At 34.1% G+C, this 18889-nt stretch overlaps 3 protein-coding genes across 4 annotated transcripts; all 3 read right to left on the bottom strand.

The window, feature by feature from the left end:
• Window positions 1-1757: 1757 nt before the first annotated feature.
• On the bottom strand, window positions 1758-3325 carry LOC105797221 ((+)-neomenthol dehydrogenase). 2 transcript variants are annotated; one of them, XM_012627171.2, is made up of 5 exons: window positions 3113-3325; window positions 2793-3039; window positions 2654-2707; window positions 2408-2584; window positions 1758-2323 (listed from the first exon to the last, which is right to left on the bottom strand). In XM_012627171.2, the coding sequence occupies exons 1-5, from the start codon at window positions 3259-3261 to the stop codon at window positions 1946-1948; spliced, it is 1005 nt and encodes a 334-aa protein (XP_012482625.2). In that variant the 5' UTR covers window positions 3262-3325; the 3' UTR covers window positions 1758-1945. The 2 variants fall into 2 exon arrangements, with proteins under 2 accessions (XP_012482625.2, XP_012482632.2); XM_012627178.2 differs by having other exon boundaries at window positions 2408-2578.
• A 1658-nt stretch (window positions 3326-4983) lies between these two features.
• On the bottom strand, window positions 4984-7468 carry LOC105797257 ((+)-neomenthol dehydrogenase). The gene is made up of 5 exons (XM_012627210.2): window positions 6866-7468; window positions 6317-6563; window positions 6165-6239; window positions 5778-5954; window positions 4984-5679 (listed from the first exon to the last, which is right to left on the bottom strand). The coding sequence occupies exons 1-5, from the start codon at window positions 6883-6885 to the stop codon at window positions 5302-5304; spliced, it is 897 nt and encodes a 298-aa protein (XP_012482664.1). The 5' UTR covers window positions 6886-7468; the 3' UTR covers window positions 4984-5301.
• A 147-nt stretch (window positions 7469-7615) lies between these two features.
• On the bottom strand, window positions 7616-10368 carry LOC105797244 ((+)-neomenthol dehydrogenase). Its single transcript, XM_012627195.2, has 5 exons — window positions 10202-10368; window positions 9897-10143; window positions 9215-9292; window positions 8963-9142; window positions 7616-8098 (listed from the first exon to the last, which is right to left on the bottom strand). Exons 1-5 carry the CDS (start codon window positions 10234-10236, stop codon window positions 7715-7717), a joined length of 924 nt encoding a protein of 307 aa, XP_012482649.1. The 5' UTR covers window positions 10237-10368; the 3' UTR covers window positions 7616-7714.
• Between the last annotated feature and the right edge of the window lie 8521 nt (window positions 10369-18889).

The raw sequence follows: 18889 nt of genomic DNA, 5'->3' as shown, positions 1-18889 counted from the left end.
CATTTCGCATGAACGAAGGTGAGCTTCTTAGAAATTACATCAGTCGATTCATTACTCTTTTAAATAATTTAAAGAACGTTGAGTTTTATATTGACGATAAAGATCAAGTTATGCTATTATTGTGCTCTTTACCCCATTCATACAAGTCTTTCAGGGAGAGCCTTATTTATGGCAGAGACAAACTCTCGTTCGAAGATGTGAAGGGTCATTTGTTGAATAGAACTCGACAATGAGTTTGGTTTGGATAGCAAAGCAAATAGACAAGCTTTCGTTTTGGTAGCATCAAATAAGCGAGACAAAAGGTGTCGCTATTATAAGAAGTTAGGTCACGTCAAAGCAAATTATTATAAACTGCGAAATAAAAGAGCTGCTGAGAGTAACGAGGAAGATATAGCTGTTGCTAATTTGGCCGATGAAAGCGGTGATAATTTCTTGTTAGTGTCAACTAGTGATAATTCCAAACTTATGTATAAGTGGATTCTAGATTCGGGATGTTCTTTCCACATGTGTCCCAATAGAGAATGATTCTCCACATACAGTTCGGTAGAAAGTGGAGTTGTGCGCATGTGAAACGATTCATCTACTAAGATAATTGATATTGGTACTGTTAAAATTAAGATACACGATGAGACAATTAGGATACTCTCAGATTTCAAATATTTACTTGATATACGAAAGAATCTTATCTCAAAGTAGTTAATGTCATGTTAGAGTGTTATTATGGCAAATATAAAACCTCGATAAAGAAATTGCTACCTTTGCATGGTGTCTGTCATGTTGAGATGGCCAGATGGAGTTGACTAGCTAGACTGAAACAAATGGAAACCATAACACTATTTTCTTATGCCAATTATTGCACTGATGAACTGAAGAAGGAAACTCCTAATGAACATGGCTTTCATTGTCAAATTAAAACTACTTTAATGTGTGCAGTTGAGATCTCTTTTCAGAATTCTCTTTCATTTTCTCCGTACATGAGAGTCTATGTTACTAGTATTTGTGTCTAACAGTCGGATACACGTGTATATTCCATATAGATATGTTAATGTTATATGGGTAAACTACATTTAAAGTCATTAAATTATTAGTAAATTTACATTTTAGTTACTCAACTTTAAAAAGTTACAAAATGATCATTAAAGTCAACAAAACTTTTCATTTAAGTCATTGGGCTGTTAAAATCGTTGTTGTATAGCCTACTTTGTTCACACCACTTGCACCTATCGAAAGCTCTCCTTTCACTTTTCTTCTACAATCCAATTTTTTTACATGAAATAGTTTGATCGTCACAAATATATAAATTAATATCCAAACAATTTTTTTCTCAATCACTGACACTGACCGTCAGATTAATTTAGATCTAAGGTATATACTTCTACTCATCGATGGTACCAATTGTTGAATCATCTTTGGAGCTTGCTAGTCGAACCTATCCATGTATAATGGAGCAGGTTAGTCAAAACACATGTATTTAAAAAAAATTTGAGGAGTTTGGTGATGATGCTCTTTGATAATATTATTTCAATAGTTAATGTATCAAAATTTATCAACAACTCCAGATTATTTATCAGGTTTGTCCCACTCAATTGTGTTTAATCAGCCAGCTTGTCCCTCTCTTGTTTATGAAAGCAGGCCCTTGTTTGCATACAAAAAATGGAGGCATCAACATTTTGTTTCTTGTCCTTAATTTTGCTTGAGACATTGACGTATGCTCATTTAATTTTCACCTAATCTTTTAGCTTTCCAAATCAGAAATGAACAAAGAAACAATTATAGCATCTCATAAAATATTGTAGAACTTTCCCACGTGAAACATTATACCCTATCCGTAGGACCATGTTGTAACATTGTTATTGTAATCGATGATGAAGAGAGAATTGTGAACTAAGTTCCCGACCACTTTGATGGGATTTTATTTTTTTTTATTTTTTTTTTTTTTGTAGTTTCATTCAAATGGTATAGGTTCACCCTGAACGAAAAAGAGGCCGGAAGGGGCACCACCGTTCGGCCAAAGTGCTAACTTGACTGGAATCGCTGCACCTTCTTCGGGGGTTGAATGACCGGTATTGTAATTTATATCGGTTTTGACAAAACCAGGGCAAACACAGTTGATGCAGAAATTTGGATGCTTCTTGGCCAAAATCCTTGTATAGGCATTCATAGCTACTTTTGACACAGTATATGCTGAGAGGCAAGTTGGCCATCCTTTACTTTCGAGTAAACCTTGCTTAAAATCTTTTAGATACTCACTTATCAAGTCACTCAGTTTCTCCTCTGTTGTAAAGCCTGTTAATACTCCTTTGAGCTGTTCACCGACCATATCCTGTTACAAGAAGTTGAGTCGATAAGTTCCTTTTTGAAGTTTATTATCAAGGTTTTTAGGGTACTATATATTTCATATATCTACCTTTAACATGACTGTAGATGAGGAAATATTTACAATCCTTGGTGATTCAGATATTTGCAGCAATGGAATAAGTGCTTCTGTTGTTCTTTTAGCGCCATAGTAGTTTGTTTTCAGGCATTCTTCAGCTAACTCGTAAGTTTCAGTCGCTTTACTCCATATACTCGAATATTCCTGTATCTTTAACAAAAGAACTTAGGCTATCAGGCTATACTTTATGTCCCCAAAAGCTTTGATGAGATGACTTACCTCAGTACCTGAAGCCACTGAAAAGGTTACACCTGATATCCCTGCATTGTTAACCTGCACAAGATCATTGTTTTTAAGAACATCTCTTTTTTTTCATAGGGTTTTATTAATATGGTATATATGTTTTGATAATTGATACCAAGATATCTAACTTCCCAAATTGTTCCTTTACAAAATCTGCCAAAGAAGCGATGCTTTTGGGTTTTGTCACATCAAGCTGGTGAAAAGCGAGACGATCCGATAAACCGGAGTGTTTCAGACTCTGAAGAGCCTCAACACCTCTTTTCTCATCTCTAGCAGTTAATATCACTATGGTCCCATTTCGGGCTAACTGCTTGCAAATTTCAAGCCCAATACCCTTGTTTGCTCCAGTGACAACTGCATACCTGACAAAAATAGTTAATGTCATGTTAGAGTGTTATTATGGCAAATATAAAACCTCGATTAAGAAATTGCTACCTTTGCATGGTGTCTGTCATGTTGAGATGGTCCAGATGGAGTTGAGTAGCTAGAGTGAAACAAATGGAAACTATAACACTATTTTTTATGCCAATTATTGCACTGATGAACTGAAGAAGGAAACTCCTAATTATAAACATGGCTTTCATTGTCAAATTAAAACTACTTTAATGTGTGCAGTTGAGATCTCTTTTCAGAATTCTCTTTCATTTTCTCCATACATGAGAGTCTATGTTACTAGTATTTGTGTCTAACAGTCGGATACACGTGTATATTCCATACGGATATGTTAATGTTATATGGGTAAACTACATTTAAGGTCATTAAATTATTATTAAATTTACATTTTGGTTACTCAACTTTAAAAAGTTTCAAAAATGACCATTAAAGTCAACAAAACTTTTCATTTAAGTCATTCGGCTATTAAAATCGTTGTTGTATAGCCTTCTTTGTTCACACCACCTACACCTATCGAAAGCTCTTCTTTCACTTTTTTTGTACAATCCAATTTTTTTACATAAAATAGCTTTGATCATCACAAATATATAAATTAATATCCAAACATTTTTTTCTCAATCACTGACACTGGCCGTCAGATTAATTTAGATCTAAGGTATATGCTTCTACTCATCGATGGTACCGATTGTTGAATCATCTTTGGAGCTTGCTAGTCGAACCTATCCATGTATAATGGAGTAGGATAGTCAAAACACATGTATTTAAAAAAATTTGAGGAGTTTGGTGATGATGCTCTTTGATAATATTCACTACACCAAAACAGGCTTTTAGCGGCGTCTTTTTAGACCTTTAGCGGCGTTTTTTAGCGTCGCTAAAACTATTTGCGGAGCTTTGAGAAGCGCCGCTAATGACAGCGCCGCTAACATTAGCGGCGTTTTTATAAATAAATGCCGCTAAAGACCAAGACCTTTAGCGGCGCTTCTCCCACAAACGCCGCTAAAGACCAAGACCTTTAGCGACGCTTCTCCCACAAATGCCGCTAAAGACCAAGATCTTTAGCGGCGCTATTCCCACAATGCCGCTAAAGACCATGACCTTTAGCAGCGCTTTTAACACAAACGCCGCTATAGAATAGATCTTCAGCGGCGCTTTTCTAAAAACGCCGCTAAAAATATATCTTTTAAAAAAATAATTTTTTTTCAAATAATATTTATTTCTATGATAAATATTATATTATGTTTTAAGGATAAACAAAAATATTATTTAAATTAAATTTTCTACGAAAATTTTACTTTTAAAACTAAATATAAATATAAAAATTAATGAATTTAAATTTAGAATTTAAAATAATAAATTGATAACACAATTAAAATCCAAATTATTAGTAAATTTATATTTTAGTTATTCAACTTTAAAAAGTTACAAAATGATCATTAAACTCAACAAAACTTTTCATTTAAATCATTGGGCTATTAAAATCGTTGTTGTATAGCCTTCTTTGTTCACACCAACTACACCTATCGAAAGCTCTTCTTTCACTTTTTTTGTACAATCCAATTTTTTTACATAAAATAGCTTTGATTGTCACAAATATATAAATTAATATCCAAACAATTTTTTTCTCAATCACTGACACTGACCGTCAGATTAATTTAGATCTAAGGTATATACTTCTACTCATCGATGGTACCAATTGTTGAATCATCTTTGGAGCTTGCTAGTCGAACCTATCCCTGTATAATGGAGCAGGGTAGTCAAAACACATGTATTTAAAAAAAATTGAGGAGTTTGGTGATGATGCTCTTTGATAATATTATTTCAATAGTTAATGTATCGAAATTTATCAACAACTCCAGATTATTTATCAGGTTTGTCCCACTCAATTGTGTTTAATCAGCCAGCTTGTTCCTCTCTTGTTTATGAAAGCAGGCCCTTGTTTGCATACAAAAAATGGAGGCATCAACATTTTGTTTCTTGTCCTTAATTTTGCTTGAGACATTGACGTATGCTCATTTAATTTTCACCTAATCTTTTAGCTTTCCAAATCAGAAATGAACAAAGAAACAATTATAGCATCTCATAAAATATTGTAGAACTTTCCTACATGAAACATTATACCCTATCCGTGGGACCATGTTGTAACATTGTTATTGTAATCGATGATGAAGAGAGAATTGTGAACTACGTTCCCGACCACTTTGAAGGGATTTTATTGTTTTTCTTTTTTAGTTTCATTCAAATGGTAGAGGTTCACCCTGAACGAAAAAGAGGCCGGAAGGGGCACCACCGTTCGGCCAAAGTGCTAACTTGACTGGAATCGCTGCACCTTCTTCGGGGGTTGAATGACCGGTATTGTTATTTATATCGGTTTTGACAAAACCAGGGCAAACACAGTTGATGCAGAAATTTGGATGCTTCTTGGCCAAAATCCTTGTATAGGCATTCATAGCTACTTTTGAGATTGTATAGGCAGAGAGAAAGGTTGGCCAACCCTTGCTTTCTAATGAACCCTCCTTGAAATCCTTTAGAAACTCGGTGATTAACTCGTCGATTTTCTCTCCTGTATCAGCATCTCTTAATGCTTCTTTGCGCTGTTCGCTGGGTATGTACTGCGACAAATTTGAGAAAGTATGGTTTAGTTAATCCAGGTTCCAGTTTAACTCGGTTCTTATTCTCAAGCTGGTCTAAAACAGATCAATGTATTTACCTGTAGCTTGCCCATGCTAGAGGAAATATTGACAATCCTCGGAGAATCAGATAACTGGAGTAAAGGAATGAGTGCTTCGGCCGTAGTTTTAGCACCATAGTAGTTTATTTTCAAACATTCTTCTGCTAGCTCGTACGTTTCAATCAGGACTTTGCTCCAAACTGCTTCCACATCTGCCTGCATTTGTATGGTACAAACTTTTGTAAGGGGCCTTGGATTACATAACAATAACACAACCCCAAAACTACAAGTAAAACCCCTTGCGTATTTGAGTCCTCATGTATGTGACACGATTTTCAAACTTGGTTCAGGCCAAAAATAAGAACTTCTAAGCTTTTACAAACTGTTAAAAAGAGAAAACTGCTTCCTAATGGCTTATAAATTTACCTCAGTACCGGAAACTTTTGCAGCTTTTAAAGCCTCATGGTTCATTGTACTTCCGCCTATACCAGCGTTATTCACCTGCAGAAATATACTTATATAGCTACACACATTGTGAAAAAGTTGAGCAGGTAATTGACTATAGTAGTAACTCATACCAGGATATCAAGCTTCCCAAATCTGTTTTTGACAAAGTCTGCCAGACAAGTGATGGTAGCAGGGTCGGCGACATCGAGCCGGTGAAAAACTAGATGATCAGAGAGACCGGATTCTTTCAGCTTTTCAAGAGCCTCGAGACCCCTTTTCTCGTCTCTAGCAGTTAAGACCACCATGACCCCTTTAGAGGCCAACAACTTACATATGGCCAGTCCAATCCCCTTGTTCGCCCCGGTGACAACAGCATACCTGATCGAAGAAGAAGTCAACAAATGTTAAAGCTTTAGGCAGGGATTTAAATAGCGGTCCATTACCGAAGTAGCGGCCGTTATATAACTGTAGCGGCACCGTCTAAAACCGCTATTATATTTTACGTTGTGTGAAATTTTTTTAAAATTCACTATCGCGATACCCGCAATAATCGCAATAACATCCATTATGTCCGCAACTGCGATAAACGCAATGTGACCAAAAACGTGGCCGCGGCCGCAATTTAAATCCCTGGCTTTAGGGTATAACAAATGCAAAACCGCCATCAAAGAAACAGAAACCTTTGGAGGGACTCCGCCATGAGAAGAGAGCTGAAGAAAGAGCACAGCTAGCTAGTTGGTTTATTGGAGGTTTTTATCTGATGATCTGTTGGTTAATGTCTTCAATTACGCCGCCATTGGAACTTGTTTGACACCAAAAAGAACAAAAAAGGCAACTTTATGTTCCTTGTACTTTTAGATTCAGCTGTTTGTTTCGAAGTTGACAAGGAGATACTAGTATTTTTGTTACACATTTTTCTTTTTTCCTGTGTTTACTTCTTCGAAATCAAATGCTGGAAACTTTGGCTGCTTCGCTGTCTCATAGCATGTTGGAACAAGAATATGAACGGCAGCCGTGGTACAATCAAAGCCTGTTTGGTTGGCATGTTTGAGTTTAGTGGGCCTTGGTTGCATCTCGACCGTGATTGATTAGGTTGGATTAAAAAAATATATATGAAAATAAAATAAAAATCCAAAAAATTACTAAAATTCGATTGAATCGGTTCAAATGATTTTGATTTCTAATTTAGTAACAGTTTTTAAATGGTTCAACTCAAAAAACAATTTAACATTATTGTTTGGACCGATAATCTAACTAATTTAAAAATCACACATCTTTATTAACAAAAATCACTTGCATTTTACTTATTTGATTCAAGCATATTGCTTACTCTATTAATAAATCTTTCGTTCTATTCTCTTCCAACAAAAGATAAAATAATAGAGTCAGAAAAATAAAAGTACACTAATATTTAATTAAGTCTTCCAAAATACACCAACAAAAAGTTTATTATAAGATAAACCATGAAAAACAATAACATTTGGCTGTAATTTTGGGATAATTCACCAAGTTGTAATGTATTATTTTGTTTAAAAACTTGAAACTTGTTGGCAATTGTAGAAAAGACCGGAAGAGGCACCAATGGGTAGCAACGCTACTCTCACTACATTCTCTGCCCCTTGAGCAGGGGTGTAAAATCCAGTGCTGCCGGTAATATCGGTTTTGACAAAGCCAGGGTGCACGCAATTGATGCAAAAAGTGGGGTAATTCTTGGCCAGTATCCTAGTGTAGGCATTCATAGCTGCTTTGGAGACAATATAAGTAGATGGTCCAATATAAGTTGGCCACCCATTGGTTTTCAACGCTCCGTCTCGAAAATCTTCAAGATACTTGTTCAGCACTAATTCCACTCTCTCCTCGCTCAGCTTTTCCACATCGCTTAGCACTTCTTTCGCCCATTTACACGTCATTATCTCAATTCAAAATGCAAAAACATTTAATTTTTTGTAAATTAACAGAATTATCTTATTTTTATATATTTTTATTTCATTATTCCATTTAAAATTAGAATCTAAATGATATTAATCCTCGTTAAAATTAATAAAATTTGAATATACAATTTTATAAATCATAAACATTAATTAAGTTGTATTTTCATTGATTATTATTTATGAAAATTCTTATTTAAAATTTTGATAAACTAATTATTTAAATTATAATATTGTAATTCCTGATAGGATTAGATTTAAGAATCAGAGGCTGTTTTTGTTTGTTTTGAAAAAAATGTTGTTGAAAAATTTTAAAATATTTTTTATAAAACAAAAATATGTGAAAATTAGAAAATAATAAAAGTTAGTTGCATTGTTTTCATTGAAAAAATTAACTTTAAATTTAATCAATAAATCAACCTTAATTCTAACCCATTTAAGCAAAAATATTATTATCATTTCAATAATTTTTAAATGTAAAATCTCATACCTTAGTTCGAATATAATAACTTTAGTTTATTTTATGTTTTCATTATGAGAAAATAGTTTACTAAACATGTTTTTATATTTTATTATTGAAAATAAATTTTATTTATTTATCAAACCCATTTTTCAAATTTCAAAAATTAAAAAAAAGAAGAAGCTATTTTCTAAAAAATGAAAATAGAAAATATTGGTTAAAATCAAAAGAAATTTTAAATTTGAAAATATTTTTATTTTTTTAATTTAAATTCGATTTGAGATATGAATATCCTTGTTGGAACCCGATACAACGCTCCGAATCTATGAACAATTGTAGTAGCAAGTTCAGTAACATGGTATGTGGAAGGTTGTGTAGTAAAAGTTTACCTCCAGTAAACCAAGAAAAGAGGAAACATTGACAATCCTGGCGGAATCAGACAAGTTGAGGAGGGGAAGTAGCGCTTCAACCATTGCTTTCATACCATAGTAATTGGTTTTTAGGCAATCTTGGACCATATCATAAGTTTCACTTGTAATAATCTCATTCCACACTTCCTCCCCTACTGGCTGCTTCCACAAAGCAGATTCTTTTAAATTCCATAAAACAACTCAAAACAAGGATGGAATCCTAAGACTTACCCAATCACTCGCTTTTTCAACAGCGGTAGTTAAAATCTCATAGTTCAGATTGGCTCCAGCAATTGCTGCATTATTGACCTACAACACTTTTGATCATTACCATTACCATCATTTTATGTTACTTTAACCCCATTTTTTGGGTAATTTCTATCCAACGTCATTAAACTATTACTAAGTTTACATTTTAGTCACTCAATTTCAAATATGATAAAAAACCACGGGCAAATATAATTTTACTATAATGGCAAAAAAACGAAGAGTACAAAAGATAGAGATAAAAACTAAACCCCGAAAACACAAAATTATTTAAATGTGTTATGAGTTCTAATCTCTAATGAGTGTTTTTTCTAAGGTTGTAAAAGAATAATAATAAAATAATCTAGACTACTCAGAGTTTGATTAAAACCTAAAAGATTATTTCTCAAATTTGACTGAAATAAGAGTCATACTTAACCGATTAAGTATGTTGTTTTACATACCGACAGTTACTGATTCGCCGTACTAATCATCAAATTGCTGCTTAGAGCTCACTAGTTCAGTAGTTCAGTCCAGTGATTTAAATGAAAACTTTTAAATAATCCATTGATATTTTGTAACTTTTTGAAATTAAGTGACTAAATTATAGGTGAAATTTTTAAAATAAAAAAAAAAAAGGAAAGAAAAAGGAGGAGAAATTACATACTAAGATATCAAGTTTCCCGAATTGGGTGTTGATGAAAGCAGCAAGAGAAGCAACGCTAAGAGGGTTAGTGACATCGAGCTGGTGGAAAACCAGATTATGAGAAAGACCAGATTCCTTGAGCTTGTCAAGAGCTTGAAGCCCCCTTTTCTCATCTCTAGCAGTTAACACCACGGTGACACCTTTGGAAGCCAACTGCTTACATATTTCCAATCCAATTCCCTTGTTTCCTCCACTCACCACTGCATATCTGTGAAAAAGAGATATTATGAGGAAGATATGTGAAGAATTTAATTCAATGGGTTTACCTCTTTGTCGCGAGGAAGTCGCATGTTTCCGCCATTTCGTTTATCTCTGCCTTCGGGACTTTGATGGGAGGTGGAGAGCGCTCTTATAAAAGTTGATGCCTTCTATGTGGACCAAATTCTTGAAAATGCAATCTTCAACTTGTCAACTTGTCTTTAGATTTTAAGTTCAATGAATTGTGAGTTGTGTTCGAATCTTTAAAGAGATTAGATAGATTTTTTTTTAAATTTAAAATTAAATATTCAAATATATATATATATATATATATATATATATGTGTGTGTGTGTGATTATACATAATTTTAAAATAAATGCATCCTGTAGGAAATGATCTTGAGCCAGAGAGGAAGAATGATGGAAATTTCCTTCTATGTGGACCAAATTCTTGAAAATGCAATCTTCAACTTGTCAACTTGTCTTTAGAATTGTTTATTATTATTATGGAAGAGTGTGTTTAGATTTTAAGTTCAATGAATTGTGAGTTGTGTTCGAATCTTTAAAGAGATTAGATAGATTTTTTTAAAATTTAAAATTAAATATTCAAATATATGTGTGTGTTAAAATAAATGCATCCTGTAGGAAATGATCTTGAGCCAGAGAGGAAGAATGATGGAAATTTACCATAATTTTAAAGAAATAAATTTACCTTTTGACCTTTCTTTTGCAAATGGAACCAATCAGGGCGAATCAGAATAATTTTACCATAATATTGTTTAATGATGGGTGATCAAAATAGTAGTGTTTTATTTTTGAAATTTATAAAAGTTGAGCAGCTAATTGTCTAGTCTATCCTATAATTTATTATTATCGAGCACTTAATCACCTACAGAAAATTGCACTAAAATTGTTTTAAGTCCGTATACTTTTAATAGATTTGGAATTGAGTTCATTTATTTTTATTTTAAGGATTTTAGTTCATTACCTTTTGAATTTAAAAATATATAATTGTTAGTATTTTTATTTTTATTTGTTATTTCATATGCATTAAAAACATCATTGTTTCTATTATATGGTTATTATCAGGCCATACTTAGAGTAATGAACACCTTTAACTATCGGGCCATCAACCCGATTAAAAAAATTAATGATTATTATGATAGTAAAAGTTTAATAATTTTATATGTTTTTTTTTAAATATTAGTGACACATGAAAAGGGATGGGTGTTATTGAAATTGAATAAAATGAGTTGTTCAAAAGAAATAATTACGAAAATTAAAAAGAAAAACATAGGCCGCAAATGAAGAAGAAAAATATAGGCAGCAGCTGATTTTCCTTCTATGTTTATGGAAAATTAAAAATACCGTTTCTTTTTATGGTTTTGGAAAACTAAAGAATAAAGATACTCCACTTAACCACATAAATAAAATTTGATCAATCTTGGTAAGAGTATTATTTGTCCATGGCTTATTTTTGGAAAATAGAAGATTTCTTTCTTTCTTTTTTCCACAAAAGTTTTACTCATTCTTTTAATTTCAAGTTAAAATTTGTACTAGTTATTTTTATGTCTAACTATTGTAATACATATGTATTAAATAAGATTTTTCTTTATATTATTACACTAGTAATCAAACGAGTTATTAATATTACAAAACAATGATGCTACATTTTATAACATCCTACACCCGACCTAGACGTTATGGCCTGATATTGAGGAATTATATAAACTCGTTTAGAAACTCAAAAATAACCCTTGAAAATCGAGTGATCTTAAAAGTTTTTTTTTTTTTGCAAATACCTTTCTAGTTTATTAGAAAATTTGTGTTTAAAATTGTTCATTTTACAGAAAATCATTTAATTGATTACTTTGTTTTACAGCGAAAATTTCAGAGTGTTAAATTTTGAAAATCATGATTCTAATTTGGCAAATCGTGAGCTTTTGTAATTTAACGATAAAATACCAATATCTGTCTAACATAAACCAAATCGTAAAGCAAAGTTCGAAAATAGATTTAAAGTCCCAAAAAGTCCAGAATTAAATTAAAACATAAATCGTCTTGTTTTATTAACCAGAAAATCAATCCAATCTCCCGTGCGTCACCCGATCCTAAGTTTGTTGATTACCTAAGAAGTCAGAAAATTTGGGTGAGCCTACAAAACTCAGTGTGTAACTCAACCCATACAAATAAATCAGATAGCAAATTCACACAGAAATTAGAAATCGAACAAATTACACAACATGACATACTATGTGATGCAATATGACAGACAGATCATCTCTGTTCATCTCTATACACTACTTAAGGTAATAAATACCCATCCAACCCTACACATCAAAATAGCGAGCATATGTCACTTTTCAAAATAGTGCAGTTAAGCTGCCAAAAATATTGTGCTAATCCGCCAAAATCAAATAGGTATGGTCAAGCGACCAGAACAAATATATGGTTTAAACCACCAGATAAGGCATATAATTAAACTGCCAACACTTCCTCCATCACATCATTATCCCACCCCCAATGCATATGCCAAAATATAGAACATACTCATATGCACATAGATGAATCATGCTTAAGCATATCACTACATTTACTCAGATGCAAATATTATATACAAACATGCTATCGAAAGCTACACATACAATGTTGGCATTACAGATGTAACGCCCTAAATAATTTATTTCTGATTCTGTAAATGTTTGACACAAATATCTGTTTGCATCAGTGGTTAAGTGTTCTGGATGTGTGTCTTGGGTTCAAGTCCCACACTTGTCAATTTTGTTATTTTTTATCCAAGCCTTACCCTTAATGAATGAGCTTTTATAAAATTGTCTGTTATTCCATATCAGAATGAGGTTGCTAGTTTGAGTGGTAAGGGAGTTAGTGTGTTAGAGGTCTTGTGTTCTTGCACAAGCATGGAATTTGATGTCAAATTTCTTCTGTTTTCCCTCTTTCTGACGTTTCTTTTCTCCTTCTCTGCAACCCTCTATTTTGGTTCTTTTTCAATTCGGCTCGTGAATCCATTGTTCGATCGTGCTGTTGGAATTGTCGGGTTTTCCTTTGGGTTTGGTAAGTAAAACTTTGTTTTCGTTAACTTTTGGTTTGGGATTTTTTTTAGCGATGTCAATCTGTAGTGATTGATTAGTGGTAATTCGTGTTTAGGAGCAGATTATGGAGTAAGGAAGTGCACTTCAACGGTTTAGTACACATTAGAGGTGGTTTGTCATCAGTGGTAAGTCGGTTCCGTGTCGATTCTTGTGTTGAATTCGTTAATCAATCTACTAAATTGATGTTGGGTACTCTATTTTTAGGTTCCGGAAGGCTCCGGATTATTTCGCCTCAAAATTGTACTAGGTGTATACCCCTTATGCAGAAAACTAAGCTTTGGCAAAAGCCGAAAAACCTTACTACTGATGCCACACGGGTGTGTGGGTTTTGGGTTAGCCCGTGTAGGCCACACGGGTGAGACCAATCTGGGCATGTGGGCCACACGGGCATATAGGCCCATAATTCTAAAATTTTTCCTAGGGTCAGACAAGCCATTCTGATCGATTGTGGGCCTACTGTAGGGTCAGTAAAAGATAACCAAACCCTAGATTATGTGATCAAATATTCTGAAAGTTTGCTCTGAGTAGGACACTCTTATTTATGTCTGATTATTCTACTATATATATATTTGATATCTGTATGCGAGCATGTTAAACATGACATTACTGTATCTGTTATTTTGTATATCTTTTTGGGGTGGGATTTATATATGTGGAGAAAGTGTTCTGTATGGCGATCATTGTCTATATTCTGGCAACTTGGCTGTACATTATCTGATATGTGTCGTAATGGCAAGGTTTGGTGTGTAGGGATGGGTAGGTGTTTTTTAACCCCACATAGTGTTATGGGATGGTCGGAGTTGGTGTGCAGGGGATGAGGGTAGGATTCTATATATCTGTTTCTGTTATCTGAATTTGTAAAGGCTTAAGTCTGAATCTGAATCTGAATCTGACTGTGTATGTGACTTCTGTATGTACAGCATGTTTATTTCTGTTGGGTTACACATTGATACGTAAACTCACTTTTGTTGTTTGTTTTGTTCAGGTAATCTACAGACTTAGGTGGATCGGTGCAGCAGAGTCTCGTGGTGACCACTAGTCTATGAACTGAATTCAAATAAAGGTTTTTATTTATTTAGGAATTATTTTTTGGGAGTTTTGTAATAATTGGACTTTTCGGGCTATTTGGTTTAACTTTTAGGATTTGGATTTTTCGTTTTATACTTTAGTTGCGACGGTTATCTAAAAACATGGTTTTTACTAAAACAAAGGTTTTCCAAACTTACGAATAAGATTTTAGGAAAATAATGATTACTATAACTTCCGCTGTAAATTACGTTTTGGCAAATAAATTAATTGAATAACATTTTTGACAATAGATATAAACAAATATGGATTTAAAATCTGGAATGATTTATGCAATGACATCGTTTTCAAAACCCTTCCTTGTGACATCTTCGGATTCGGCCATAACGTATAAGTCAGGAACGTGAGTCAATAGAAAAGAAGGGAACGTGATTTCAAATATTTCTATTCTATTCACTCCCTCTCTTCGGATTCGACATTACAACAGATTTCAAATATCAGTGTCCTACATATTGCATAACAGACTCTATGAGGTAGCTAGCATCAAAAAAACACTTAAATCACGACCCTAACTAAAATTTATGAAAAATAGGCCTACACGACCTACTTGGCCAAGCCCGTGAAGCCCACATAACCTGGCACAAGGCCTAACACCCACCCATGTGTCCTACATGCCCGTGCGGCTCACACAGCCTACCTGACCCAGTTCGTGTGGCCCACACAGTCATGTGGCCCACATAGTCGTGTGGCTTACATGGCCTGGCATACGACCGTGTGGTGTCAATAGAATGTTATTTCGGCTTCACATTGTTCACTGTTTTTTGGTACAGAAAGTACATACCTTTTCGTTTTTTTATGTCGACACAACAGCAGCAAAACTAGCACCTAAAACAACACCCACTTATTGAATTAGTGAATAAAACAAGAATCGACCTTTGGTTTCTAAAACAAATTGACCAAAAACTAAGTAATCATCAACATAATTCCTGGATTAACCAACTAGCCCTCCAAAAATCGAGTATTCAACACTTACCCCAAAAAAGAAAAACAACAGCTAACAGAGTTAATTCACTAGAGGATAAGGTAATTCACGCTCCTCACCTAACCACAATTACAAAAGATCAATTAACCCCAACAACACAATGATAATTAGTACCTAAAGTAAAATTCGAAGAATTTTCCCACAACGAATTTATGAATCCTACTCTGCGATACTTACCACGTACGACCGAAACAAATCAATTAGCAAAGAGGTGACAAGATAGAACACAACAAAACAAGAGAAGAAAAATCAAGGGAAATGGTAGAATAGAAGTAAAAAAGGGTGACAAAAAAGAAAAAGTCAACAGAATGACAAGAGAAAAGATAAAAAAAAACATGAATAGAGGGAGTGAGAAAAGAAGGGAACGTGAGATTTACTTAGCAGTTGAATTTAATCGAAACTCTAACTTTAGGCGACAACAAGTGACAAAGTAAAAATATTTCTATTTTGCACACATAGGATTTGAACACGAGATCTCTAAGTAAGCTAAAGCCTTACCACTAAACCAACAAACTCATTCTTGTTAACAATTGAGAAAATATAATAGCTAAGGTAGATATTCCAAAGTCAGAGGTTGGAACAAAATTAATAAAATTTCAAGAGAAAGGGTTTGAACACAGGATCTCTCACACACAAACACTACACTTACAACTGAACCAAATCAATCCACTTAATATGTTTTAACAATTCAAAAACAAGAATTTTAGAGTGTTACACATTTATTTGACCAATCAACTTGCAATCTGGTTAATGTACACTTACATTTATGTCTCGTAGCATGTTAGAATAAGAATTAGAACAGTAGCCATGGTACAATCAAAGTCTATTTGGTTAAGTCTATTTGGTTGGCATGTTTGAGTTTAGTGGGCCTTGGTTGCATCACGACAAACCTTCAAAAATTTTCAATGGGTTGGATTAAAAAAATGTATGAAAATAAAATAAAATACAAAAAATTACTAAAACTCGATTCAATTGATTCAAATGGTTTTGATTTTTAATTTACTATCAGTTCTAAATGGTTCAACTAAAAAAAACAGTTTAACATTATTGTTTGGACCGATAATCCAACTAATTTCTAATTCAATCGATTCGAAAAACCATGCATCTTTATTAGCAAAGATCACTTGTATTTTCTTTATTTGTTTTTGCATATTGCTTACTAAATACAATCATTGTTCTATTTTCTTCCAACAAAAGAGAAAATAATTCAATTGGGAAAACTTCAAATCAAGTTATTTCAATCCAAATCAATGTAAAGCTGAAAAGATATACTAATATTTAATTAAGTCTCCCATTAAAACTTAAAAGATATTCAAATCAAGTTATTGCCAAGGTTGGTTGGGCCCTCCATGAAAACGAAATCTATTTATTTAGTGTTTAGGGTTTAAGTTTAGGGTTTAGGGTTAAGAACATAAATTCAGTAGCCCAAACAAGATGTTCAAATAAGAACATCCACGCCTAGACTGACAAACTATTCATACAAAATGGATTATGCCTCTTGATAAGTTGTGAAGAGTTTAACCATAGATAATCTCTTAACCATCCCATCAAATAAGTAGAAGATTCATTAAACTGTCAGACGTTACCCTGCCATAATGTGATGTGTTTCCAATGCCAATAAAAAGTAACCCATCCAATGGTATTTAACTTCGAGAGTCATGCGTGGTAGCAATACCAAACCAAATACGACGAGTAGTGGGGCCTGAGCTAATCCTTGGTTAAACCTTGGAAATCTTAAACCCTAAACCTTTAATTTTTTTTATTTTCATTTTGGCAACTTATACTTCTATATTATTGACCCTAAACCCTAAACCTGAATCCTCTTTTTTACAGTCTTATTTATTATGATAAGAAAGCGCTCTTAGTTTAGTTTGATAGAACGCAAATAGACATCCACGGGAATTAGTTTATCGACCCCCCAATAGTACTATAAGAATCAATATTGAACATCCCTCCTGTAATTGTACACGCTCCCATAGCATTAATATATTTAGGTTTAGGGTTTGAATCCACAAGTGCCGGCGGAGGACCAAGAGATTACCCGACCACAATATTATTCCATTATTCAATCTAGTTGCCTAACCTTCTCCTATTGGATTATATTTTTGGTTCAAGGTAACCACTCTTTTAAAACCAATCTTATCTTAAACTCTAGCCTTTTCTTTTAAACATCTCCACATAAATGATTGAGTTTGGCATACCTAAGCATTCACAGGATTTTGAATAAAACAAAACCTAGAATACAATTGTACAAGCCCAATTTTTAACCCCTAACCCAAACTAAACCTTACCCACCAGCCCAAGAACCCAAAACAATTAAACCCAATTAACCCCTAACCCAAACTAAACCTTACCCACCAGCCCAAACCCGAATGGCCCAATTCCAAACCCACCTGACCCAATACAAACCCGAAGCCCAATAACCCAATAGGCCCAACTTCTCTAAAAACAGCAAAACTATGGTTTCAGAAACTGAAACCCTAGGCACCGCACACCAGTCGCATCTGCGCCTGCCCACGATCACGTCGGCCAGGCCCACTTGCGCCGTCACCTGCAAGACAAGCAAACAACAACAACCAGGCAGAGAAAAATATAGCAAAGTCACATGTAATTTTAGGCTATAAAAAGCCGAGTATCCCTACTATAAAGGGGTTCAGCTTCTTTGTTCCTCTTTTGAGAAAAACATTTTTAGAAAATAAAAGCAAAAGAACATTTCAAGGTGATTTTTCAGTTCAAGATTTATTTTTTCTTTTTCATTTTTACTATTTTTCTTTATTTCCTTTTTATTTCATAAGCAAAACAATAAAAAAAGGAGTAAAAAAGGTACCTAAGCAGGATTTACGTCGTTGGAGTACCTAAGCAGGATTTACGTCGTTGGAGACCCCTCGTCGGCGTCGAGTTCGGGCACGGGGGGGTTTTATGTCACCTTTTTCTGGCGACCCTTGGTTTCAAAAGGGCTTTGCCTTCGTGCGCGCCGAAGACCGGGGCTGAATTGCACCTCTTGAGCAACGCCCGCCAACTTGCACGGTGGCGCTATGGCGGCGCTAAGAGGGCTCAAAGGTCGGGCGTTTGAAAAGGGGGAGAAAAGTTGGTTATTTTATTTTTAATGGTTGAAATGTTTTTTTTGGGAAAAAATGGGTTTAAATACCCAAACGTAACAGCGCCGTTTTGAGGCCCTTGACCCGCGCGGTGACCCGACGCAAGGGGAGGATCCGCGCGTTTTTTAAAGGGGGATATTTGCGCGCGCAGTCCCTCTAATTTTGCAGTGCATTACAATTTGGTCCTATTTCGTTATTTTCTTTTATTTTGATTTAGCTACAATGTTTTATTTTTGTTTCAATTTAGTCTATTGAAGTGCTGCGTTTTGGGGCTTTGGTTTCTTTGCAGTTTTGGTCCCCCCTCTTTTAGCGCGTGTTGCATTTTAGTCCTTTTCATTTTTTTATTTTGAATTCGCCCAGTATTTTTGTTTTTATTTCGATTTAGTCCGTTTTTCTAGAAATTTTATTGTTGAATTAATTATTATTATTATTATTATTATTATTATTATTATTACTGTTATTATTATTACTACTATTATT

This window comes from Gossypium raimondii, chromosome 7, assembly GCF_025698545.1.
Source record: "Gossypium raimondii isolate GPD5lz chromosome 7, ASM2569854v1, whole genome shotgun sequence".
Classification (NCBI taxonomy): domain Eukaryota; kingdom Viridiplantae; phylum Streptophyta; class Magnoliopsida; order Malvales; family Malvaceae; genus Gossypium; species Gossypium raimondii.
The sequence above is the reverse complement of the archived record's forward strand: the minus strand, read 5'-3'. Positions and strand labels throughout refer to the sequence as shown.